General features: G+C 41.3%; 1 protein-coding gene across 11 annotated transcripts in view; it reads left to right on the top strand.

Moving 5' to 3' along the window:
* Window positions 1–27,192, top strand: part of ABI1 (abl interactor 1) — an 81,418-nt gene that overhangs the window by 6,055 nt on the left and 48,171 nt on the right. For all 11 annotated transcript variants that reach the window (XM_054192709.1, XM_054192708.1, XM_054192707.1 and 8 more), the window contains exon 2: window positions 18,965–19,132. In XM_054192709.1, coding sequence (XP_054048684.1) covers window positions 18,965–19,132 — 168 coding nt within the window. The remainder of the gene's footprint in view (window positions 1–18,964; window positions 19,133–27,192) is intronic.

The raw sequence follows: 27,192 nt of genomic DNA, 5'->3' as shown, positions 1-27,192 counted from the left end.
AAGCACTATCTGCTCCCTTCTGTTTGCACATATGTTAGAAGGAAGAAGCTTACAGGTTGTCTGTTGTCAGTGTATATTAAGTGTGATCCTTGCTCTCTGCTGCTATCGCTGTGCCCAGACCTGTGGAATCCTTGGAAGGAAGAAGGAAGATATGAGTAAGAGGGGCAACTGTCTAATGCTTACCTCCCTCCCTATCTCTGGGAGCTTGTTGTGCTAAGTAGCTCTTATGGTAAAGAGAAAATAGATGGGCCTTGAGGAGGGCTCATAGGGTGGATCACATTATAATAAAGGTAAGAGTACAGGAACAGGCTGTGTACAAGTAGGAAGCATTGTACCTCTGAGGGCAAAGTTCCTATTAGTATTTGTGCTACTGATCTAAGTTTAACAACTAAAAACCTCAAACTCTGAAACAAACAAAAAAAAAATGGATGCAACTTCCCAATATCTTTGTTTAGTATTTTGAACTGTCTTCATTTTACAGAAGCATAAATGGAGGCATGGAGTTTATAACTGACTTGTGGAAGGTCATATAGGGACATGCTGTCAGATTTGGGAACAGAACCTGATTGTTTGGACTTCCAGTGCTGGGCACAAGGGTTGTCCCCCCCTGCCCTGGCCTTTACGAATTGCCTCTGTTATACTACAACACAGCAAAAAGTGCCTATTTGCAGAAATGTGGAGACAGTGTCCATGGAGACAGTGCAATGAAACCCTTGGGAAAAGATGCACCTGAAACCGTCATTGAACTCATTAGCAGCAATTACTCTTTAAGAGTTTTGTATATGTCCTCTCATAAAAACCTTGAGATTCTAATTTTTGGCTTTGCAAACTTCTGGGGTTACGTAATGCTCACAGTACTGTCTGTCTGCATGGTGGTGGGTCTCTGGGTCCTGGCAGAGGCACTAGAAGATACCGCTCTCTTTCTCCTTAGTGAAAGCAATCTGTGTTTGATAGTTCTTGTGACTGGAATCTTACTTATCCACAGAACAACAGGGTGCCAGCTGTGTAGACGAAATGTCAGTTCTGGTGTAGCAAGACATCCTTGAGGGAAAAGAGGGTATCTTACTCTCTCTGTGCCTCTGTCCAGTCCTTAATTTGTAACTTGGAGTCAAAAAGAGCATGATGTAGTTTTTATTTGTTGTTACTTGGTAGAAAATGACTTTCAGGCCCTCAGTTACTCAGTGTCCAGGCTTGTTCATAATTACCTGAGTATTTTTGCTCTCTGTAATATTAATCTTACCCAGAGCAGCGTTCCTCTGATGCTATTGCTTCCGCCACCACCCCTCACACTTGGCCCCCCTTTCCAAATCTGAGCACTGGTGGCAGAGGCAGGTGGGCTTGGTCATAGGGATCCTCCCTTTCCTCCACCCCTAAGAAAAGGGAAGTAAGTGCTGAATTTGTAATAGATACGGTGCCCCAGTGTGGATCCTCCCTTTTCCTGATGTTGCTGGTGAGGCAGCTGCTGCGGACAGAGACTTGATGTCTCCCGTGGTCTGTAGAAATAACCCTTTGCAGCTCAAAACTTGCGCAGAGCCCTTGGGGGCCAAGACCAGGGTGCTGTGGATAATAGGTCACAATGTGCTCCTGAGCAGAGCTCTGTGACCAAGATGGTATCTGGAGGTACCTTTCCTCCTTTGTCTCCAGCCTGTCAGCATGCCCTTCTGGCTTCGCTGGAAGGGCTCAGTCAAGTGTTTTGTTGGCTTAGGACCAGGTAGTGAAACAAAATATACAGTGCTCCTAACAGGTGGGTTCTTTGAGGAAACCATTTATTGTACAGCAAATGAAAGCAGAACTCAAAACTCCTCCACTTGGTATAGGAGGGAATGCCTCTTTTTCCTTGGGTTAATTAGTAAGAGAGTAGATGCCACCTTTGCTTGAAACTAGGCAAATAGTGTTACTTGTTACTTATGCAAGCTCTTAGTGCTGGTAACAGGAGCCATGTATGCTTTGCAGAGTGTAGATTTGTTACCATGGTTCCAATATTTTAGGAAAAAAAGGGGTGGTGGTGGGGACACCCTGCAGGAGAATTTCAGCTTGGAGTAAAACATGAGTGCAGCACTTTCAGATACAACTTGTAAAATTCAACTATCTGTATTAATGTGAGATGAAATTGGTAGCCAACTTGCTGGCTAAGCTAACAAAGCAGATTAGTTTCAGTCTGAAAAAGACTGACTGCTTACAAGGTGAGTTTATTTTTAATAATATTCTTGTCTAAGATTCCAGATCAAATATGTTTGGCAAACTGAAAAAGGCTCTGAAATTCAAAACTTCTCTTGGTTTGGGCCTTTCCTATGATGAAGTCTCTTCATCACAGCTGCAGATGATGTATTCTGTACTGTATCTTCTGCCATGGTAGAATATTTTAAAAGAACGGTAAAATTTGTCTCTTCTGCAATGAGATACAGCTTTCTTATGTTAAGATAGATGTATTTGTGATAGTGTCTTCCCTTCCTCTTCCTTCCTCCCTCTCTCTCCAAAGAGCCCAAAATAATCAACTCTGTGTACTTTTTCTCCAGCAGAAGTTAAAGAGCAAGCACGCTGCTCTGTGTGCAACGAGGCTCTGATACTGTCCTGATGAGCAGTTAAAGAACTCATGGGAAAGAGACTCTGCATCGCTTTCCTTATTTTATTGTAACCTCAATGACAAATAGGAGTAAAACGTGGTACAGTTCCTACTTTTGTTAAGAAGGCAGGGAGGCTTTTCGGAACTCGGGCAGAGGAGGCTTACGAAAACAAATGCTGGTTTGACATCCTTAGAGTTGAACATAATGTTCTTACTGGGTGGTCTTAAGGTTATAAATAGTTCCAGGAAAAAAAATTGCTTGTTTACTACTTGAAGCATAACAATTCTTTGATATCCTTGGAAAAAAATTGAAGTGTAGACTCTACTGGCTACTTTCACACCAGTGTTTCACAAGATAATTTTTTTTTTGTAAGCTATACTTTATCAGGCAAGCGTGGGGGTTTTTGTTGGCTTTTTTTTTCCCAGCTAATCTTTCACCAGATGCGTATCTTCACTTTCATCCTCTGATCTCCTTGTACTTTGGGGTCAGCAAATCCGCCAACTAGTATTTGTACTGCAGCAATCATTGTCAGTTGAGCATCTTACTTGACTTTATTGTAGCAATTGTGCTGTTGAGCTGTGGTCCCTGTGCATAATTCTGTGTTTTCTGGAGCCTAAGATAAGAAAACATCTGCATAAACCAAATAGACAAACAAGAACAAGGTGTCCAGGCAGCTGTATCAGACTACTGTAGTAATATCTGAGCTGCAGAACGCCATGCCATGGCTTGTCTTTTCACATTCGTACACCTAATAATGTTAGTCACTATTATGTCACTAAATGTTACTAGTGACTACATTTCTCTCTTCCCAGGTGCTTCTCTTGGCTGTGATCTTAATATGAATTTGCTGATTTTTCTCTCACCGTTGAAGTCTTCTGTCTGCTTGCTGCAGGCCATTTCTTAGCCCTGTTGTCTCATTTGCTCTTCCCCTACTGAGAAATACTGTGGACTTTCTCTTTTGCTGCCATTGATGCAAGCGTGCTGTCATTGCAGCATCTGCCTCTGTAACGGACTCACATGCTTGTTCTCTACCTCATTGACTTTCAGTCTCATTTCAGATCTCATCTAAAAAACTCTTCTTCCTTGCCTGTTTCTTTTAATTAATCTCTTTCTAATATTTAACTGCATATCTTACTGCTTTGCAGCTTAAGTGATGCAGTTGTTTTTCATGATACCGTTCAGACAAACAGCTTCTGCTATCATGAGTTTGAATAATTTGAAACCTGCAGCTACTGAAGGCATTTATTCACGCTTCTTTTTTTTTTTTTTACATTATCTTTATTGGCACTGAGTTGAGGCTAAGGCCTTGGCTGTGAAATGGCCTGTAACCACATGGGGAAGCCGTGGTGAGCAGGATACAGAAGAAAAAAAGGCTGCTGGGGAGATGCGGTATGCAATTGGACTGACATGATTCTGTCTACTAGAGGCCTCTCAGATATATGTGGCCAGGCCTTTCCTTTATAAGAAATCTGTCTTGTTTAGGAAGCTGGTCCTTTTGTTACTCTGAGACCAAGGAGTGGAAAGGACTTAATAAAATATCTCTGCTTGGAGGTCTTTGGATCTCTTTAACAGTGAGGGAAAGGTGGACGGGTCAGGGGGGTTGGCACTCTGTTAATGTAAGTTAGTAGGTATGTATCCATGAAGCAGGGCTGGGCCTGATCATGAAGGGTTTTTATAAAATATGATTATAGCCTCCAGGGTTCCCACTGTGAGGCCTCGTGGCAGGTGGCTTGAACGATGCTTCAATCAAGGTTCAGAGAGTATCAAACTAACAAATAGAGATATGATGGATCGATGCACTTATGTTGGCAAGATCCTTGGAGGCCTGGCTGGGGGCTGTTAGGCTTTTGATTTGCTGGCTGACTTGCAGGATTTCTAAATCTGTGGGAGGAGCTATTGTTTCTGTGATGCAAACTCCAGGCTTTAGCTGTGTTAGGTAAAATGTGCATCTGGTTTGGAAGTGCGTGGCTCTACAAGGGTTCTCTTCAAATACCGTGGGTGTGTTTCCTGCTGCAGTATACCGTATGTTCTTGAGCATTGAAATGATCTGGTTGCCACAGTAGTCCTGAGAATTGTCTGGGAGCATTGCAAGTACATGTTGTCTTAAATGGCAACAGATTTTATGTCTAATTTCTAAGATCTCTTTAGCTTTGAATATTAGAGAAAATTGTTGTTGCCATAGATGTAATTGAAGCTTAGGCTCATACAATGCTGCTTACTTTGTAAGAAGTCTTTTATCACCTGAGTAGTGGCTGTGTCATTTCTGGATGTGTATTTCATTCCTCTTCAGCAGTCTGTCCTTTAAACCAACAGAGAAGGATAACAGTCAATGAAAAGCTTTCTAGCACATGTTCCCTCTCTGGAAACCTATCCATGAACAGGAACTGTAAAATTGGCTCCTGTCAGTACTCTGTAGTGAATATTGATCGTTCATGAGGGAGACTGAGGGAGGTATTTGTTGTAATTTTTTAGAGAGGCTCATTTACTGGGGATAGGAGTGAAGTATGCAGGGATATGGTACCTGTAGGCTCCTGCTCCGCTGCTGAGGAGGGGAAAGTTGCTGGTTTTGGTCCTGAATGTGGGACGTGTGGGGGATTTGAGTGTGTTCCTTGGGCATGGAAAGGGCTTAAGAATTGATAAAAAATAATTTGTTGAATAACTTTCTCCCTTGCTGATAGAAAATGGGAATGGTTTGAAGGATGATTGAAAAGCAAGTTGAGAATCTTGAACAACTCAGTTTCTGGTAGAATAAAAGCACAGGAGGAACGGGGGAGAGTGTGTAACCCTCCTTAACTGCGTACCTCTCTTCAGCCACTCTCTCTTGCAAACTCTGACATAGTAGAAGGACAACATGAAAAGCAAATACTGTTACGATTTGCTTCCTACATACAGCAGACAGCTAGAGAGGTAGCTTTACTTGTTTTTCCTCATATAGCTGTAAGGGGTTACTGCAGCAGCACTGGGTCTGTGGGGGAGTATGAACTGAAGCAGGTATTTACTGGCTGTATAACATCTCATGAGGCCTGGGGGAATGAATGTGGGGAATACTGTGAGTCATGCTTGTCAGTCTCATAAAGCAGGAGGCTTTTTAAAATTGGCCTTGGAGGGGAAGAGGTGTTTAATGGAGCAGTTGTGAAGGAGTTATGCAAATAGAGAACATAAATAATGAGCAAAACATACTAATTTAAGCTTCTTTTCTCAACGGAAAATAACTAAACACAAACTAACCACTGCAAAAGTTAAGAAAAATGCATCATCATTAAGTATAGATGGTGCAAAAATGTGGCCGTTCATGATCATAAGAAACTTCTCTTTGTGACTAGGAAAATGAATTTCTGTAGTTGTTGAAAAGTTCGTTTCCAATTTCCTTTAAAAAAAAATTTAAAAAAAAGACAAGTGGGAAGTTGAAAAGCAGTTATTTTAAGAACTGGTTAGAAGGGGAGATGGAAAAAAGACCAGTCTCCAGTTTTGCTTTGGACATATCTTCAGTATTTAGGCTGTTTTTGTATACAAAGTCTTTCTTTTTTCAATCCTCCTATTCATGCAGGGTTTTATTTACATGTTTTATTTACAATTATTTTATTCGTTTTTATTAATTTATTTATTTACAATTGTTTTATTTACATTATTTTGTTCATGCAGGGTTTTATTTACAAGTACTGCATATTCTTTGGTAAAACTGAGAGCATGTTTTTAGGGTATAACTTCTTTTTGCTACTGACACAGCCACTTCTTGCTGTTTTAAATTAAAGAGTTTGAAACGTAATTGTTCCAGTCCTGGGCTTGCTTGCCTCTGCTCGCATCACGGGTAGGAATCTTATCTCTGGTAGCTAAGTCTTGCCTGCAGACTTAATTGGCATATAATTTGCTTGGATTACTTCTCCTGCTTCTCTTTGCAGCATAGAGAAGCCATCCCAAGCTTTGAAGCAGTTGGATATGCCAGGTACACTGTCCCACATGCTGCTCCATGGTTGTGCGTGTCCTCCCTTGGCCTCCCCTGTGTTTTAACTAGATAGGGGCAGGTGCTCAGCTTCCTCTGGGGCACAGAGATGTGCAGATAGACAGCAGTGTGGGTATGGGTGGATACGCAACTGTGGCTGACGTGTTCCTGTTGTGAAAGGACTGTTTCTCTGAATGCAGCTCGTCTGTAGCTGTAATAAGGCCACTCATCTGTCAAGCTGATTACAGATGAGATAGTAGCAAGGTGTCCTGGTGGCCCTACTACAAGTGCTGAAATAGAATAGTTCAGGGATTGTGTTACTACCAAGGCAGGATCAGGGAGTGATGTGGATGTGACTATTCTCATGAGTCTGGTTGCATGGAAGTGCAAGCACTGCTGTCACCTGAATGACTTTCTGCACCTCCTGCATCTGCCTAAAGCTGCCCTCCTCTATATTGTACATGAAGGGAAAGCAGTCCTTAAAATCGTGTGAACAAACAGCATCAAAACACCAGTGGAACTTCAACATGAATTAGCAAACTTTGCTGTAATTGTGTGTGCCAGAGGCATTGCAGCTGTATTTCTAGGAAAAGTTACTCACTTAAACTACGGCTGTGCTAATGCCACAGCAACTGTCTCTCCAAGGATTTTTTTGTTTTTTTAAAAAAAACCAAAACAACAAAAAACCCAAAACAAACCAACAAAACAAAAAAACCACCACAAAACAACCCCCTCACTCCTGAATTTGACACTGTATTTTCTATTGAAGAACTTGCTTTCTGTGTTCTTTTGGTGTCTCTAAGTTAAATTTTATCTGTTGCTGGGTATGGAGATTACCATATTTTTTTACTTTTTGTTACTCACTGTCCTGTTCATGGGGTTTTTGGGGGGAAAGAAACAATGGTAAATTATTGACTCGCCATTCCTGTCTTGCTCTCCTTCTCTCCATTCTCCTGAGCCATCTGTTTTGTTCTGTTGTGTGTGTTTGGTTTTTTGAGGAGCTAAATTCCTCCTTGCTGCAACTGAAATAAGCCAGTATTCCAAAGAGTTATGTATATAAGGTTTTAGAATGCTGTTGCTAACCATAGGCTAAAATTTTAACATAATAAATAGTAATTATTAAAAAAGAAACTGGATATAGTGTGCTTACAACCACTATCAGATAGAAATTGTATAGTCGGGTCCAGGAGTAGGTAAAAGTCTAGGCAATATTAGCAGCTGTTTATGTGATCAGAGTTTCCCCACTTACGTGCAAGTTCTTGTAAAAACAATCAGTCCTTGTATTGCAGTCCATTACTTTACTACCATGAGATCACTGTTTAGCCTGTGTGCTGTGTGACAGTATGCCTTGTGCTGGGAAGCGAGCTACTACAAAACTGGGGATCTACTGGTTTCTGGTTTAAGCACCTTGCCACCAGTGTTGTGATATATGTGCAAGCCCTTGGATGGCTTCCTGCTGGAGTGAGTATATTGATCTTCAAGAAGCTAAATAGTCAGTAGTGTAGCGCTACGAAGTACAAAAAGAGAATTAGGCACTGTAATTGCCATTGTTTACTACTTTGTTTTAAAAATACCATGATGTTTGGGAACTGCTTGAGCTGTAAAATCTGGGCAGCGGCTGTGTCAAAAGTTACTTTCTTAAACATGAGAACTCTTCCTGAATTAGGAATGCTTGCAGTCCAGACATTTGCTGAATGTCAGAAGGCCTGTGTAACTCTTGGCTCTACATTTTAGTGCCTTGAGATTCTTCCTGGAGTTGGACAGGCCTGCTAATGACTTTCCATGCTCTCCTTCCCCACTTCCCTCCCTGCTCTGTTGTCCTGCGACATCTCTGACATCTGTGTGGAGAAACCTGTTGTGTTGCAGAGCGTAGCTTTAAGCGTAGTTGCATTTGGACCAACCCTTTTGCAGATGCTGACATTCAGTATTGAGCTGTCTTGCAAACAGCAGCTGAGGTTGCCCTGTTGCACGGGTTCAGAGTACTGTTGACATAATACAGTCTGTGATACCAGGACATGCTGAGGTGACACTGTAATTTGATCCTTTATGCTAAATCTTGTTGTCTTAACCTTGCTTGCTTAATGCTGTCTCATATTCCAGGCCTGTCTAGAGGGTAGGGAGGACTTAAAAAGCGAGGGTCTGGAAAGAAAGAGTCTTGGAAGCTCACCTATAAAAGGTCATCAAATTTTAGCATGTTGCTTTTCTTCACATACAGATTTATTGTAGTATTCTGTTCTTATTCCTTCAGTTTGATTTGTCAAAACTGAGATGATAAACTTTTGACTGTATGAGCACTTGCCAGTCCTTGAGAGTAAACTGCAAAGATAAATAAAATCCATAGAAGGCACTGCTTCTCACACAGTACAAGCTGAAGAGCTTTGCCCCAAAACAGGTACTCTGAGCTGTTTTGATTCAAAGGCCTGCATGGCATGAAAACCTACCCAGTTCTGATTTTTCACTCCAGTTAGGTTCTGTGTTGCTGCCACTATATTACAAAGAGGATGTTAAGGTAACTAATAAGTGCTGAAATGTCTCCTTCCTATTCCCACAAAAAAAAAAAGGGGAAAATAAGTCTCTGACTTATCAGACACTGACTATCACTGACCCTGGGACTGGTGCTGTTTAACATCTTTGTTGGTGATGTGGACAGTGGGATTGAGTGCACCCTCAGCACGTTTGCCAGTGACACCAAGCTGTGTGGTGTGGTCAGTGCACTGGAGGGAAGGGACGCCATCCAGAGGGACCTTGACAGGCTTGAGAGGTGAGCCTGTGCAAACCTCAGGAAGTTCAACAAGACCAAGTGCATGCTAGTGCATGTGGGTCAGGGCAGTCCCAAGCACAAATACAGGTTGGGTGGAGAATGGATTGAGAGCAGCCCTGGGGAGAAGGACTTGGGGGTGTTGGTGGATGAGAAGCTCAACATTATCTGACAATGTGTGCTTCCAGCACGGAAAGCCAACTGCATCCTGGGCTGCGTCAAAAGCAGCATGGCCGGCAGATCAAGGAGGTGATTCTACTCCTCTACTCCGCTCTGGTGAGTCCCCACCTGGAGTACTGCATGGAGCTCTGGAGCCATCAGCACAGGAAAGATGTGGAACTGTTGGAGCAGGTCTAGAAGAGGGCCACGAAGATGATCAGAGGACTGGAGCACCTCTGCTGTGAGGACAGGCTGAGAGAGTTGGGGTTGTTCAGCCTGGAGAAGAGAAGGCTCCAAGGAGACCTTGTAGTGGCCTTCCAGTACCTAAAGGGGGCCTGCAGGAAAGATGGGGAGGGATTCTATAAGGGAGTGGAGTGATAGGACGAGGGGCAATGGTTTTAAACTAAAAGAGGGTAGATTTAGATTGGATATTAGGAAGAAATTCTTTACTGTGGGGGTGGTGGGGCTGTGGAACAGGTTGCTCTGAGAAGTTGTGGATGCCCCTTCCCTGGGAGCGTTCAAGGCTAGGTTGGATGGGGCTTTGAGCAACCTTGTCTAGTGGGAGGTGTCCCTGCCCATGGCAGGTTTGGAACTAGATGATCTTAAAGGTCCCTTCCAACCCAAACCATTCTGTGATCAGTGAGTATGTTCTTGCTAGATGAGCTAAAATTTGTGGGTTGGTGCTGGCACTTAAAGTAAACAGAAAGCCATTTTAATTTCAAGCCCCATTACAAACGGAAAACAAAAGATCGATATTTGAGAGACAGTATATAATGAAACAAATGGAACATAAGTTCTCTAATTCGCTATTATCTGCTGTCTAGCGTGCTGAAATAATCATACGCTCTGAAGCCTTGAGTAGCTTTCTTAGTGTTGAAGAAGGAAGACTGCAATGGAAGTGCCAAGGGTTTCTTTCCCTGGCTGACAGTCTGAGGGTGGCATTAGTCTGTATTTGGAGCTCTGGCTGATGTCTCTTATGTCAGAGCCTGCTTTGTCTCAGCTCTGAAGAAATGTGTGTGTTTAATGTCCTAAGACAAATCATAGGCACTGCAAGGAAGTTAAAAGTGTGATTTTGAAGCAACTGTACATGCCTCTACTGTGCAGTGCTTTACAAGAATGGAAGATGTTGTTTCTGTCCTGGAGCTTGGGTTGTCTAAATCATGTTAAACATAGAAAATAAGACTCAGATAAAACTTCTTAAGCTTGCTGCATATGCAGTCTTGAAGTCTGACTGATTCAGTGTACAAGGGTTGTGTGAAAATGACACATGAGCATGTCTCCTTCTGTCACTTTAATTCAGTGTTGCGTGCTATTTTGGTTGTATACACAGACTGTAACAACTGACACTAACAATGTATTGTGCCAACATATATGCTTACTATGACATCTCCTCTATTGGATTTGGCAGAAGAATTGAAAATTGTGCTTTCAACAATATTTATGTATATGTATTTTGGTTTTTAATAAGGGGAGTGGTTTAGTCTGGAGCCAACATGAACACTGTTTTCTGCATTGGGCAGAAAATGCTGCTAACAGAGCAGCTGGCATATATCTTCCCAGGCTCCATCTGTCAGAGTCAGCATTGCTTTGTAAATCGCTCTCCTATTGGATAGATTAATTTCTTGCTATAATGGTTGCTGCCTGGATTAAAATGGAATTCCTAAGTTTAGGTTTTTTTCTTTTTAGTTATTTACTGTTTAGGGGAAAAAAGTGTTTTTGTAGGCTATTTCTGCTGTCCTTTACAGATCTATTTAAGCCTGCATCAGTGTTGTGAATGCTACCTCATGTGGACTTGTCTTAGCTTAAGTAAAAACCACATATGAGGGTAAGGTAGTTATTGGAAGCTTAATCTCAAAGACTTGTTTCTCTGCTGTCTACACACAGGTCAGAATGGGCTGGGATCTGATGATAACCTGTATCAGTGTATCTGATACAGTTAAACACTTTTTTTAATAAAAAAATCAATATACAAATTCATCTTGCATTTTTTGTTATTAAAACTCATACACTTTTGCCACTGTGGGTCGTGTGTGTGTGTGTATGTATAATATAAGTGTATGTCCCTTAAACTCTCCTTTGGAATGAACTTCTCCCCTTAATGAAGAAACTTTTCTCCCTCTACCTTCCCCAAAATAGATAATGATTAGAAAAATTGAGACTCTTCTTTTTACAGTTAATCAGCAGAATGAAAAGCAACTTGTAAGTAAAAGAAAATCTGCAAGGACACAGGCAGATTGGCTAAATTTGTCTCGGCCCATAGAAATGCTAATTTGCTATCAAGGCTATTCAGGACTGGTCAGGGGAATATTATTGATGGAAATGAAGGATTTGCTTCTGGCTGATTGTCTAGCATGTACAGGATTTGGGGGAAGGGTCTGTCTGAAGCAGGGCTTTTGAATTACAGGCAGGGCTTGTTACACTATCCTATGTGTTTGTTAAACTAAAATGATTTGGTATGTGTCTTGATCCTTGAGATGGAATAGCAGACTGGGCAATGATTTCTGTCTAGATAGTGTTTCTGAAAAGAAACAGACTGAAATCTTGCTTGTTGGGCTGTGGTGTGGTTGTTGCTGTGGTGGTGATCACCTTATCGTCTGGTGCCTTGAATGAATGCCAGTTTTATTGTGCAAGATCTTTACCTGGGGAGAAGAGATTTCAAGTTCTGCCAGTTCCTCTGTGCGTGGTATAGCTGAGTTGCTGCATCTTATCTTAGAGAAACTCAACAGACATGGTATTATTTCATACCAATGGGCTTTTTTGTTGTGGATGCTGGAAGGAAGTTCACTTGAGTTGAATTGTAGGTGCTAGCCTGGCTGTGTTTATTGAGGATTTCTGCCTCAGCAGATGGGAAGAATTACTGTTTACTGAATGGACTCGAAAGAATTTCATCATCCTGGTTTTAATTTGGGGGTTACTGTAGTGAGAGTGATCTTGGGTTTTAGAGCTGTTCTGAATGGTTAGGCATCCTTCTGTGCCTCCCCCTTCTCTAAATTCCTTTGTACTCCTGGAACAACCAGTTATTTAAGTGGTTGAGAGCTTTGCTGCTTCTATTTGACACCGCCTCTCACTGTGTAGGGAGAGGTGTGTTGGATAGTCTGTTCTATTTCTTGTTTTCACTGTTAGTGAAGGATTGACTGCCAGTCCCCTGGAGAGAAGGCCTTGGACAGGAGGTGGACATGTTCAGTGCCTGCAATATATTGCTATTAATAGCTTGCAAGCTATTGGGTAATTAAAATCTTGAGCTTTCAACCTCCCATACAAGTTCAGGAATAGTAGAAAAGTACAACAAAATGACAAGTTACGGCAAATCACTTCAGTAAAACACTTGTATATTTTTCTGCTACACGTATTGTAGTACTGATCTTTGTGATGCAGGGTTTTAGTTGAGATTTGCCTGTGCTCTGGAATGTGCTTTAGTTCCCCTTCCTATGGAGGCTGGGTTTGCCCTGTCGTTTTATCAGGCTGTGCTTGTACTAAGTCCCTTCCTGTTCCTCGTCCCCTTGTAAATGTTTTATTTTTGAATTTCCCACAGTTGTTTTTACTAATGATAGTAAGGATATGAATGGCAAAGCAGATGGTTCCAGTGACAAGAATAGTGGTGGTGGCTGATCCGGGACTGATTATGTTGAAGACAGACAGTAGTAGATGAGGCATATTGGTAACCCTCTGAAGTCTTACCTGTGGTGGTATGGGAGGATGTCTCTTGTGCTAGTATGTGGGCAAAGGTTGAGCTTAAACTTCTGGACTAACTCTCCTGATGGCTTACTTCACTTACCAGTGGAGAAATTGAGGTGCTGATCAGTAAGGAACTGTCTGTAACTTGTAGGCAGGTAAATACCAGGTGTAGTGTAGCTTTGTGGATTTGGGAAATAGTGCATCATCCCCTTGAAGTAAATGCTAGCCTAATGCATTGCAGAATTTCTTCAATGAGATTGCTGTACAGCATGAGCACAGTAAGCCTGTTCCAGGAGATGATGAATGTATCTGATTCATACTGTGTCCTTACCTGGATGGCATACATAGTGTAAGCAGCCCCTGTTTGTAAATTTTGAAACCTTTAGTTTCCCCTGCTACTCTAGAATGATACATGTCCCTTAAGGCTATATGTGTGATGAGAGAAACCCCGAATGCTCACTCCTGAGCACCAGCTAGTAATAACCACAGTCTGTTTAGATCTCCTTGGATGGCTTCCAGGTAGGTAGTTGGCTCCTGAAAGTTCTTCACAACATAGAAACTTGTGGCACTCGCTGCTGTGACTTGTCAGTTTGACTTTCTTCACTCATTTATAACTGAATATTCTGGTGTAGTAACTATCAGTAACAACCAAAAAGTCTACCATGGTGCAGCATGTTTACGAAGCAGTCTTAACAAGCTTCATGAACTGTCGATAAGGGGGATCTAGTATCCATAGGCTACTTATTTCAGTATGTAGCTCCTTAGTTATTTACAGTGATCTCTGGGTTGATAGTTCTTGGTATCCAATGTAAATTAGACATTTGGCTCAGTAGGTAAATGTTATCTAGCATGTATGGCATATTTAGACCTTTGAAACACATTACTGCAGCTTGGATGTGGAATACTTGGTCTAAGCTGAGCGTACATTGTGAATAGTTTAGAAATGCCCAAGTCTTTTGTCATTAGTAGTCAGAAGTAACAAATTAACTCAAAGCTGATCTTAAGGGTTTTTAAAAGTCTTATCAGATCAGTGAAGCAGCAACTCCAAACTCATAGATGCATCCGGAAGTTCTACATAATGTTACAGGTTCTTGCTTTAGGGAGGTCTGAGTGCACCTGTTTTCTGAGTGGGCAAGACACTTTTCAGAAATGCATTCCTTCCACCTTGGAGCGTCCCCAGCTATTTCTCAGGGAGGTTTAGCATTGATATCTAGAAGTCTCTAAGACACTGCCTGGATGTACATCTTCACCATTCTATAAAAGTACTTCCAATTGACTTGAAAAATGAGGTGCTGTAGACTGTAGCTAACTTAAGCTAAAAGTTTTGGCTGGGTGTGTTTTGTTTGGTTTTTGTTGGTGTTTGGATTTTGGTGGTTTTTTGGTTGGTTGTTTTATAGTAAAATTTAATTCCTGAGTTTGTTGGGACTAGATCTCTGACCTAAAATGGCAAGACTTTAGTGAAGGAAGTAGTACTTTGAAACCTCAACTGTAGTATCTGTTTTATCAGGAAGTGTGCATGCTGTAAATGTTAAAAATAGATAAATGACAACATGGAAAAAAGACAATACATATGGCCATATTGATGACTTTGGCATAGTTACATTCTGTGAATGCTGATACATGATAAAGATTGCTAAATCCATGTGGCAAATGATTGTAGTAATTCTAATTTTCTCTTTAATCAGTTAATTAAAAGTGGAAGTCTTTTTTTTTTTTAAAAAAAAGACAACCAAGATGTAAAGCTAAACAATTATCTTGTGTTTACTTGTGAAGCAAACACAAATGTCCTAAACTGTTGAATTCATTAAATGTGCATGAGCAGTAACAGCAAAGTCATATAAAACTGAGTGTAAAGCTGTTCCCAGAACTTGATTGCTGAGAGTGATCAAGCCCTAGAACAGAATGCCAAGCATCTGAACAGGTATTGGGCACTGAATAATTACGGCTCTGTTTAGCTTAGTGGTTATTGGGCTGCTTTAGGGCAGTGTTCTGTTAGTATATCCTGTGTGGGTTTTTCTGTGCTTGAGTTTGCACATGTTCCCACAGATGAAGATGAAAAATGTGGAGCAGCACATGCCACATACTGAAGTGGTGAATTAATTTGTTTCTACTATGGCAGCCAGTCTTGGTGTGAGCTGATGAGCTGCTTTCTGACCTCTGTTGAGTGGAGCCAGTTCTTCTGGTGGAGTGTTTGTCTTACAGGGAGTTTCAAGCACAGTGAATGGAACTGAAGTGGAAAGAGGGAAAACAGAGGTCAGAGAACAGGTAATGAGGGTATGGACCAGTGTGCTTGCAAAAGAAGGTTTGGCTTCTGAAGATGCTTTGCAGTGTGAGCTGATGTGATTTTTGGAGGGAGCTTGTACGCATAGCTGCATGCTGTATGAACTAGAAGATGATGGGAATGAGCTAATGAGAGAGAGAGCTCGGAGTGTGGGTGGTTTGAACACTGCACAGATACTGTTGTGGGGATGTGCCTATGTGGGTGGCAGTTTGGAGAGGGGGAAGGAAAAATCGACTGACTGTGCAACTTGTAAAGAGTGCCAAGCAATGGACAGGTTCCTTGTCACTTGACCATGATGTGTCACTGAACTGAAAAATCAGTAAATAAGCTCTTACTCTCTTCTTACTATGGCAATTGCTTGGGTGCAGAATCAGTTTTGTTTTGACTCTAGTCATTATGTAATTTTTTTAAGAAATCTTTATGATACAAGTTTGCATTTGACAAAAATACATGCAGTGTGGAATGGCATGCAAGTTTAATTGTCTCTTTATGTATCCACTTGGATTATAGGAGTGGTTTTCTTTTTTTAGTATTAAATTTACTTATGTGAAAGCAATGCCAAACTCCAATTTTGCCATAGTAATATGACTGTTTAGGGTGAGCTGGGGATACAGATGGGAGCTTACTTTAAGAGGGAAACTTCAAAACCTGTGGTGTTCTGGATTTAAAGAATACTCACTTTGCTCCTAAAGGACACTCAAACTTCCATTTATATCAAGGGCTCCTTGAGAAACAACTGCATTTTTGAAGCTTTTAATGCGAGGTCATAAAGTAATTCTGAATTATTAGGAAAACAAGTCACTTGACAGCCTTTGCATTGTCTTTGAATAGTTAACTGGTGCTCATGTATTATACTAAAGTATCTGAAGGCATGCATGTAAACATCTGCATTATCTTCTATACCACTTTGAGTTTTTGCTTAGAGGGAGTTGAAAGTAACAGTTGAAGAACACTGGAAATCCCTTCTCCCTCCTGTTGCTGCCACATAGCTCTTTTCTTTTCCCTCTCCCCCTTTCCCTTTTGCTGGCTGTGAAGCTCTTGGTTTATATCTTGTGGATGCCAGCAGTTCTAATTAAAAAATGCAAAGGACTATATGTCAAATTAGTTCTAATCTAAACTGTTAAACCGCAAACTGAAATTGCGTGAATTATCTGCAAAGCTTGAAAATGTTTCTAATTCTGTTAGGACGTGAAATATGTTCCATATCACAGCTATGTTCATCTAATCCTGCTACCAAACTAGTCATTTGAGCAAATAACTAAAACGTTAGGTGCTTAGGCAAATGAGGGCAAGGCATTTGATCAACAAATCATTAGAGAAGAAAAAAACTTTTTATACACTGAAGTTTTCTCATTTGACAACACCCAGTAATTGAGTGCTGTGGCTTTGTAACCTGTTGGTGTTCAGCCTGGAATTACTTAATTGAAACTTTGTAATAAGAAAAGTGTTTGAGTAAAGGCTACAGATATACACTTCAGCTTAGAATCATGATTCAGTTAGGGTCATGTTGACTAACACCTTATTGGCTGTGTCTAGTTCAGTAAATCTTTTATTTCAGATATCTCTGAAGCTGCTACCTGTATTTTCACCATTGTCCAGAGTAGTAGAAATTCAAGTATAAATCATCAGTTGTTTTCTTTAGGCTCCATCTCAGTAGGACAGTATTTTTTAAAGTCATTGCTACTGACGATTTGAAGTTTAAATCGCCTCTTTGGAAAGCCAGGGTGCTTTGGGAAGCTTGTTTTTTGAACCTTTTGTAGTTGTTTTACAGATCCTTCACCACCAAAGTTTGTTTTCTAAAGAAGCAAAATGATGCTTACTAATGTTTTCTGACAGCTAGAAATGTCAATATTCTTTTAGATGAAAAGTGGCTTTGTTTGGATTTGGAAATACTAAAAGTGGAGTTTTGCGTAGTGTGGCATTGGTATGTGCAGTAGCTGTTCTACCTTTTTGCAACAGATTTCATTAAACTGTTCTTGCTGCTTCACATTGTAGAAGGCATCTGTATGTGAATTCTTTTAGAAGGATGGTGCTAACCAAGTGTTCTAATACGTGTCAAAACAGTGCTAGGAATGTTAATCACAAATATGAACGAATTTTCTGGATTGGGGGGAATTCATCCTTGTTTTAAAAAAATCTTTAATTAAAAGGTAGCATAGCATAGCTTGTATTGCAGTATTTAGGTCATGATGCAACTTTATAATGTATGTGAACAGCTTGCCTTCTGTTTTTTTCCTTAAAGCAAGAGAGACAAGAAGGATTCCTTATTAGCTGTTGCATCTTTTTGTGCTTTAACTCGGGGTCAGATTTAACACTTGTGAATGTTAAACTAAAATACTGAGGTGAAGAAATAAGAAGCAGGATTTAAGAATGAATGAGTGCATGGAAACTGGAAAACATAGGCCTCAGCTGAATGCAAACGGAATTTCTTTGTTTCCTGACTTTGTTCTTAATATTGTAACTGTTGCACACAATGTGTGTGTTATTAAAAGAAATCAACAAAAAACCCACAAGTCTAGTTGGAAGGGACTATTAATGTAAACCTTTCCTTTTGGTTGCTGAGATCGACTGACTATTCTACAAATAAATAAAACATGGAAGAAACTGCTAGCAGTGAGTCATCATGTACTGCAAATCCTTCCTTATGCAGTGCACCTTTCCTACAAAGGGAAGAAAAGAGAATTCTGGATAGCTGCAATTTGCAAATTGGGTAACAGCTGAAGTACACGGTCTCCACTGCCAACTCCCAAGCTATGATACAGGGGTGTGTTTCACAGTGGGGTGTGTGTGTATTTTCTAGGTGAAGGTGCTGCCAGTGAGAAGGCACTTGGGCCGTGAGGTTCAAGTCATGTAAGCAGTTGCTGATCTCAAACAAGTAACCTGCCCTCTGAGTAGGGAGTGATGCCTCAGGACAGATTGAGCACTTTACCTTAGCAAGGTGTGATTTCAGTGGGAGAGTCACCCTTTCCTTATATTTTTTACCCTTTGGAGGGAAGCTGTGCTTCTTTCTGACACTTCAAAAATATGTGTGTCTTCTCAGTCAATGATGAACTTTCTCAGCTGTCAAGGAAAGTTTATTAAGCTTTTGTGTGAGGAGAGATAATTTCACAAATACTCCTGCATGCAGGAGCCCTGTGTGCATGCCATCCTTATGTTCTGCTCACCCTTCTCCTGGACTGTGGGAGTAGTAGCCAGCATAGCTGGAGGGTTGGCTTTGTAGGTGGCATGTGCATTAGGGGACACCAAACTGTGGGAAAATATTTTTGTCTTTAACTTGTCTGCGTGACCTCATAAGAGGTGGAAAAAGCTGCGTTTCAGTGTTCCTGGGGAATTGAAGGCTTTTCTGGAAATGAAGGATTGGGCAGGCTTGGGTTTTCTGCCGAATGAATTGTTTCTTGGCATGTAATGTTACTATGTTTTTTTCAAATTCTTTATCTGCTCCTTAGTATTCTGAATTTTTTAAATGTACATGTAGATTGAGTACTTAAACTGCACAGTCAGATCTCCTTGATTACAGATTCTTCTAAATGTGGGTTGTCTTTTTTGTTCCTGGCCTTAAGCAAACGTCTTGTTCTTTTGCTTTACAGGCTCCAGATAAAAGGAAAGCATTAGAAGAGACCAAAGCCTACACAACTCAATCTCTAGCCAGTGTTGCTTATCAGATCAATGCACTGGCCAACAATGTATTACAACTGCTGGACATCCAAGCATCCCAGCTACGGAGGATGGAGTCCTCCATCAACCATATCTCTCAGGTAATCTCTTTTTTTAAATAGAGGACTGACAACACTGGAGGAGGCATTATCTTGTCTCTTGTATTATTGAGCTGGATAGTTTATGTTGACATCTTTGAATTCTCTGAGCAACATGATAGAAAACGGTAAGATGTTTTTAATATTTATGAAAGCCACTTTGTGATGGAGGTCATGACTGAAACAAAACAGTTCCTTTATCAAGAAGCACTGAGATTATATTTGGTTTAAAGCAGGAGTTAATAATTAAGATTGCAAGATCTGAAGTTGCAGTTGAGGGAGGGGTAGAGAGAAGGATTCTGTTTCTGAAGGAAATTCAGATAGAAGTAGTGCATAAGTCGTGGTATTTTATTTAGTGTTGCAACATATGCAGTAATCTCACCTGTTTTCATGCCCTTGCAGGATGTAATTTCGTGAGCTGTGTGGCCAGGGAGAGAGGTTTGCATGCTGCCGCTACCTGCTTAAGCCAAACTCTGTCCAAGTCAAGGCAGTTGGATGAGTGAGCTGACCTGACTTGTACTGTGATTGCTGCATTGCTAGTGTTGGTGCAGGGAGGAGATGGAAATACATGACGGGAAAGAACAGGCCCATCCCTATCAGTGGCAGCCTTGTGTTCCCTTGGCTGAAGCTTCATCCTAGCTAACTGCTGCTGAGGGGGGAGAGTTACTGCTGCCTGCCTTGTACCTGATCTGGCACTGGTCTGATTGTATGGTAGCTTGGCCAAAAAATGTCTGCTGTGTGTAACCTGGAAGTGGCTTATTGCATAATCAGGTGGGTGCCATACTAGTGCCAAGGAAGGGAGGGACAGGATCCACTCAGTTATTTTGCCCGTACATTGCTGTTCTGAAGTGGGCTTGAGTGAGTTGTTGAGGGCCCAGCGTCTGCTGTCATATACCAGCTCCAGATGGTACTATAACTAAAGCCCTTCAAGGGCTCACCACTCTAGCTGATGAGTTAGCTGAGAACTCTGGAATAGACACCACACTGACAAGTTGGCTAGATTCCTAGTTGGGGAAATGGAAAGATATGGTGGTATCAATATTGATTTCTCTTATAATGGTAGCGGTAATGTTAGTGGCTGTAGGATGCTGTATCATTCCCTGTGTGCGAGGATTAGTTCAATGATTAATTGAAACTGCCCTAACAAAACGAATGGAAGTAGACCCTCCCCCATACCCTGGAAAAATGCTTCATCTAGAAGAAAATAAAAACTCTTGAGAAGAAGAAGAAGAATGTAACATCATGCTGTCGGCTCTAGAGGCCTCATATGGAACCATGCCCTAGAAATGCAAAAGACAATAAGATTATGAAAAAGGAAATGGGGAAATTGTAAGGAAGGCAGGTATTGCTTTTGCAGAGGAGAAAAGCCATTTCCATCAGAGGTGACATAAGGGAATGACAAAGAGGCTCCAGCAAAGACTTGTAGAACATCTCTTATCATGCGGACAAACTGATTCATACTGGATTAGTGTCTAGAAGGGTAGTCAAACATTTAACCAGGGCTAATGACATTGAGCATTTTTTTTTTTTTTACCAAAAAGGAAAGAAAGAAACTAGTCAGATAATCCCTTTAGGTGTAGCATAAAGAGAAGTAAACAGAGGCAAGACATCCGGGAAGAATTTTAGGCGCCTCGGACAGACTGTGAACCCTAGAGTACCTAACCAATGGGAAACAGGGGAGGGAAAAATTCATCCGGGATTAGGAAATAAAAAGGTGTGTTTCGAGAACTGAAAGTGTGCCTACTTGCTAGGTCACCCACTCTTGCAAGAACGTGAATAAAAATGTGCTCCACAGAGGATTCTGCCTGAGCCTATTTCATTTGAACCGGAATTTATTTCTCACATGCTCTTGCTGAAATTTAGTTGGATCTTTACTGGGCTTTATGTCCTGTGCCTATCTGAGACATTTCATAAACAAATCTCAGAGGATTCAACCTAAAATTTTCTTCAGTGCAGTTGGTGAATTTAAAACCTTTGTTGGTCAACTGATACCTTGTTAGTGGTGCACCTTAGACCAAATACTTGAAAGAAAATGCTTCCCATGGGCTCTGCTGTCTGTCTCCCTGTAGGCCTTGCTAACCTGTTTACTGTTCTTTTAGAGTAATTGTGGTTTCTAAAAATCTCTGTTAAATGGCAACACAGTAGTTTACTGAAAGCATGTCAGCAGGGAGAAGATTCCAGTGCATGTGGAAGGGCCCTCCTAGTAACAAACCTTTCGAAAAGGCTTGACAAGTTAGTATGTGCTAAGAACTACATAGTGTTAAAAGCTGTATCAAGTATTTAAAAAGTACCTGCCACTGAAACAGGAAAGTAGGAGGAAGTACAATTGCTGTAGATGAGCTTCTTGTTCTGTCAAGTAATCAGAGATTTCTTGATGCTAGGATTATGACTACCTTTGTAGAAATGACTAGGTAAGGGACAGAACCTACAGGCTTTCCCAAGCACTGGATGTCCTTTCATACTGAGCACATCTTTTCTTATGTGTTTTCAGAGCTGCAGTGTGTGTGAAGCTATTATTGTTAAATTCTCATTGGCCCACTGATATGACTAACCATGGAAAAAGCCAAAGTGTTTGATGCTAGCACAAAAGGTGTTAACCCGTCTGTACTGTTTTCTGCTTGAATTGAAGGCAGTATGCTGAAACCCATTGAGTCACCTGATACATGAACTGTTTGCTAAAGACTGTGAACAATTAGTGCTTTGTAGAGCTTTTGAGGAGTGTTTAGCAAGGTCACTTGCTTGTAGTTTCTGTCCTGGTTGGTCTTTCCTAAAACTAATCCTTGCTTATAAATGAACCTCTGCAGACTAATTTTGTAGAATTACACTGGATGCAGATAATGCGCACATACCAGCTCAGCTATTTGCTTTGAAATGTTTCTGCTCAAATGCTTCAACTGCATATCTTAAACCTGCTATGCAGTTGCTTTGATAGACTGTTTCTAAATTCTCTGAGGTCTCCAGATTGTCTTTCCCTGTGTTTGTATCAGTGGTGAATATTTTCATGCCACTAAAGCATGGAGATGAGCACTCTGAAAATGGAATTCTTCTCCATGAAAGAATTATTGCCTAGAAACACAGATCTAAGGCATTGCCAGTCAATTACTCAATTCTGGGTTTTGCAACACAGAGCAGATATCTGTGAGATAAGGTGCAATTTGATAGTTTTTCTGGTTAAAAAAAACCTTTCTTCTTTCTATGGAAGAAAATCCTGTGGCTGTTCTGACCTGCAGGCAGTTTCTGTTCCCCTACTGTGTTTCAGTTCTCTATGCGTGTTTTCCAGAATGACTGTAGACTGAATGGCTGGATAGCTAATCTTGATTAGTAGCTACTCAATATTTTTCCTAGCTGTGTACCTCCTTCACTGGAAAAAGCACTCATGAAAAGTTATGTGATGGAGTGGTGTGTTCAGTTCTTGTTACTGGAGCTTAATTTTACAGATGAAAAGTTTGCTTGCTTTTATAGCAAAAAAATTAATTCAGCTTTGGTATCTTGTCAAGAGCAAACAGAGAGGCTTCACATGAGTAATTACACTGTGGTGAGGGAGCACTGCTCTGAGCCCATGGAGGCAGGGAACAGCTCCAGGAATGGCTTTCACATAGCAGCCAGAGCAGAACCCTGCCCAGCTGCATCTATATTTTCTGCAGTTGTCTTTCAGCTGGACTGTGTGGGTCTGGAGTGACCTGCCACATGTTATTTACTGCACCCAATATACAGAGCTGTGCACATACAGCCCAGCTTTTTGGCTTAAACTCTTAATGCTGATTTGACCTTTCGAAGCTGCTCTGGTATGGCAGAGCAAAGACTTGATCACTGTTCTGAAAAAGTTCGCAAACCCTTCTAGTGTAAGAGATCCTGCTCATCCTGTTAGGCAAGACTTGGGAGGGGGAAAAACAGCAAGTCTATACTTCAGTCCAATGTGAGCATCAAGGCTTTGCGAAAGACATTAGGGCATATATACCTCTAGACTGCCTACTAGGAGCTTTCTGTTGCAGTCACAGTCACATTACATATTTCTGTCAGTTCCTAATTGGTGCTTTACTTTGTTTCTATTTGCCTTGAGAATGGCCATGCTTAGAAGAGAAATTTCAGTTACAAGTTGAGCTGGTTTTGATCTGAGATGTGACAGCAGAGCCAACCTGATTGCTGCACTGTTATAGTGCACCATCTTGACTTTCTCTATGGGGAGAAAACCACTGGCGTAAAAAGGCAATGGAGGGAGGACTTTAGCTCCATGTAGTTCCTAATAATCACTGCTGACTTGTCCATCCACAAATGCTGTAGTAGCAGAGCAGCAGTTCTGCTACGGTATAGATTGCCTTCAGTTGCAGCAGCCAAAAAGAAATTTTCCTTGAAGAAGGTCAAACAGCAATAACCAGGTGTTTTGCTTTCTTCATAGCATATGAAGTGTAAGGTGGCTAGAATAGGTAGTATTTTCTTTTGTAGCAATTTTAGGAAAGATGAGTGACTCCATGGACTGGACAGTGAAAGGGGAAAGGAGAAGCTGAGGGTTTGCCTCCAATTGGAGATACTGGGAAGGACCTTGGACATTGAGGTGGGAAAGGAATGAAGACCTTAACGTTCATCGTTTGATATTTCTTGAGGTGTGCTGCCACTAAAATAAACCCAGGATTTTTCTGTGCACCCTGATGATGAATTAAGCAAGACATTGTGTATTTGTGCTCTGAATGCAGTTTATGCTTCGTTATATTTATTTCCTATGTGTATTAAATGAAATTCTGCTTTGCTGTTTAAACTCACATTGTTCATTTATATCATTCTTGCATGGGTCCCTGAGCCAATGAGTTAATTCTTTAAAAAGTACAGCGAAAAAAATCCTCTTGTATCCCTCCATTCGTTCTGAAAATCAGTGTCTCTTAGTAGAGGAGTTAAAAATTCAGCTTGTCATAGCTTGAATATTTGACCAGGGAAAACTGCTCTAGAAATGTGGGCCTGTGTTCTCGTGATCTTTTGACTTGATGTTTCTTGGTTCTCCCCTCTCCTCCTCCTCCTCTTGGAAATAAGACCTGACTTAAACATGTACTTTAAGATATTTGCTGCTTCACTTGCACAAACTTTAAGAGAATGAAGATGGGACAGAGCCAGATTCATCAGAGGAGAGAGAGGTTGACAGTCACATCTTTGTTTACTGTGTCAAAACTGAAAAATGTAACTCATCAGCGCTCACATTTATGTCAGAGCAGCTGCAGTACTGGGTGTAGCAGCTATGCCTCTTTTTTTTTCCTGGACATAAAGAGTTTTTTAAATAGCTCAGAATTTAAAACCATGCCTCTTGAAGCATGAAGGAAGCAATCGACTCCGTTTAAAGAAATTATGATTTGCACCAGGAAACGCTGCACCCCTTAAACATTCAGTGTTAAGATTTTCTTCTGCACCTGAAACTTGTCTCTAATGTGAAATAGGGACTATTACAGAACAATATGTTATGAAAGCATAACTCTCAGCAAAAAAAAAAATGTATCCATTGTCACCATTAAAAGCTTGAAGCTTTTGAACTAAAAAAAATAAAGAAAACTAATAAAATCTCTGTCACCATCCATGTCTAATTCATTGCATGTGTAATTCAAATACTGCATGCAAGCAGAAAGCCAAATTCCTTCTGTTTCTGTATTATGGTTGTCTAGCTAAAGTCAGAGGCAATAATGAAATACACAGATGTTATCTTTTATTGTAGGACTTCTGAAACCTACAGCTGTAGCCTGTGTTGAATCGCACATACACACCACCCCCATCCCCAAATGCTAAGGCCTTTTCCATTGGGTGAGCAACCAGCCAGGACTGATGTAGATTAGGTTTCAGAGAAGCTCTGCTGAAGATGTCCTGGGGCTTGAAGGGGTGAGCTCCTAAGCAGTAGCAAGTTGCGAAGAGGATAACTGGTGTTCGATGCCAGGGAAGAAGAGCATGAGAGCTGTTAGGTGCTCAGCAGTAGGCCTCTGGTGTTTGAAGAGGCATAAGGCAGTGGACGTACAGTGGGGACTCCTTATGTTGGAGTTTGTGGGAAAGAGCTTTCTAGCGCTTTTTTTCAGAGTTTATGTGCCTGTCCTTTGGATTAATGTGATACTGCATTTGTGGATTGCGGTATATGATCACAACACAGTTCAAATTCATTTTTGAAAGCCAAGAAGCAGAAAGAGGGTAGAAAATGTGACAAATCATCTGCTGATGAGTGTGGGTAGTCATGCCTAGGAACAAGCAATTGTGTGAAGTACTCTAGCATGCTTTATGGATGGGAGCAAAAGACCTCTCCAGTTCCTCTTAGTGATGACTGTGCTTCCAAAGGACAGTTGTCCAGGTGCTTTTACCTTGAAGTTGCCCCTTTAAAAAGGAGAGGATGTGTAAGACTCAGGTCTTTTTCTCTGACATGAAGAACATATGGTCTGGATGAAAGCACTGTTAACTGGAAAGGAAATTAGCCAGAACTAGCAAATGGTTGATGGCTGCTAACAAGCAGGCTTGGTACTGGAGCCCACACTGTTCACAGTATTCTTTGGAGACCATTCAGGACGTAAAGCGTGTCCTCAGCAAATCTGGGGATAACTCTAAATTAGGAAAGGTGATTCATATGCTGAATGGCAGAGCTTCAGTGCAGAGGAACCTTGAGCCAGCAAAAACCTTGGGAGACTGGGCAAGGTGCAAGGACCTACACCTGAGGTGGAGTAACCCCATGCATTTGTATTTGCTGAGAGGTGACTGTGTGAGTAGCTGACTTGCTGAAAAGGAGCTGGTGTGCTGGTGGATGCTGTGGTAAGCATGAGACAACAGCACAAGACCATCTGAATCAGTTAAACAGCATGGCAGGACTGTGTCGGGAAGAGCGTGGCTGGCCAATGAAGGGCAGTGATTGTCATCTGCTCTGCAATGATGAGGCTTCACCTGGAGCGCTGTGTCCATTTTTTGTTACCCCTGCCTTGTTCAAGAGTGATTTAGGGAAACTGGAGATAGTCCAGCAGAGAGGGATGCTGAGGCAGTCAGGGCATGGAGCATGCAGCCTTCAAGGAGAGGTTGGAGAAGTTGTGCTTGTTTAGTCTGACAAAGAGGGGGCAAAGCAGTGATGTAATGGTACTTCAGTCTGGCTCTGACATCTTTGTGCAATTAGTCTTTCTTTTGGTAGTGACAGAGTAATGTTGAACAGTTAGTCACAAGTTGAAGCTCAGTAGGTTTGTACCTGGAGCTGGGAAAATCCTTTTTATTTTGTAGGGTGGCGTAGCACTGGAACAGGTTACCCCCTGCTGTGACTCTTCTCAGTGTTACACTGCAGTAGCTGGATATATTGTAAAAGCTGACTTTGCATCCTTGAAGGCATGTCATAAGTTATAGGAAGTAAATGGTGAGGGGGGAGACAATTGCAAAGTCAGGGTAGAAGCTGCCACTCCATGTCTACAGATCCTTGTTAGCTCCATTTCCATACAAACTTTCCTTGCCGCACACCTGAAAGTGTGTGAAGAGACCAAGTGTCTCTACGTTATCTAATGTTGTATATGTTAGAAAGATAACGTCTTCTCTCTGTTTCTCTTGGGTTGCCCTTGCTTGTCAGCAGATGCAAATATTCTAAATATGGCAAAGAAACTTGCACATTTTGTTTAGATTAACTTTGCCTTGGGTGACATTCTCCCAATAAAGTGCTGACAGTTATCTCGGTGGCCTTTGCTTCACATCCTGTTCTTCCTGTACTCTCTGAGATAGAGGCCAAGGCTCCAACAAGTTTTACTGTGCTTGCTCTGGTTATCTGTCTGCTTATGAAAATTGTTGTTAACTTTGTGCATATCAACTTCTACACGATATGCATAAATTGTTCAGAATGTACTATAATGTGTAAGGGTTGCCTCGTTAGCTCTTCTGTTGGGAAATTCCCTTCATGACCACAAATGAGTATACATAGGATCTGTCTGTAATTCCTGTACGGTTCAGCTGATGCAGTCAAAAAAACCTACCACGTTACTGACAAAAAATCCCCAAACAAACAAAAAAACCCCCCATGATACCTAGTTATGTACACCTCTGAGAGAACAACCACGGAATCACAGAATTTTTCAGAGTTGGAAAGG

Source organism: Rissa tridactyla, chromosome 2 (assembly GCF_028500815.1).
Source record: "Rissa tridactyla isolate bRisTri1 chromosome 2, bRisTri1.patW.cur.20221130, whole genome shotgun sequence".
NCBI lineage: Eukaryota > Metazoa > Chordata > Aves > Charadriiformes > Laridae > Rissa > Rissa tridactyla.
Note: the sequence above shows the minus strand (reverse complement) of the source record. Positions and strands in the feature narration are given on the sequence as shown.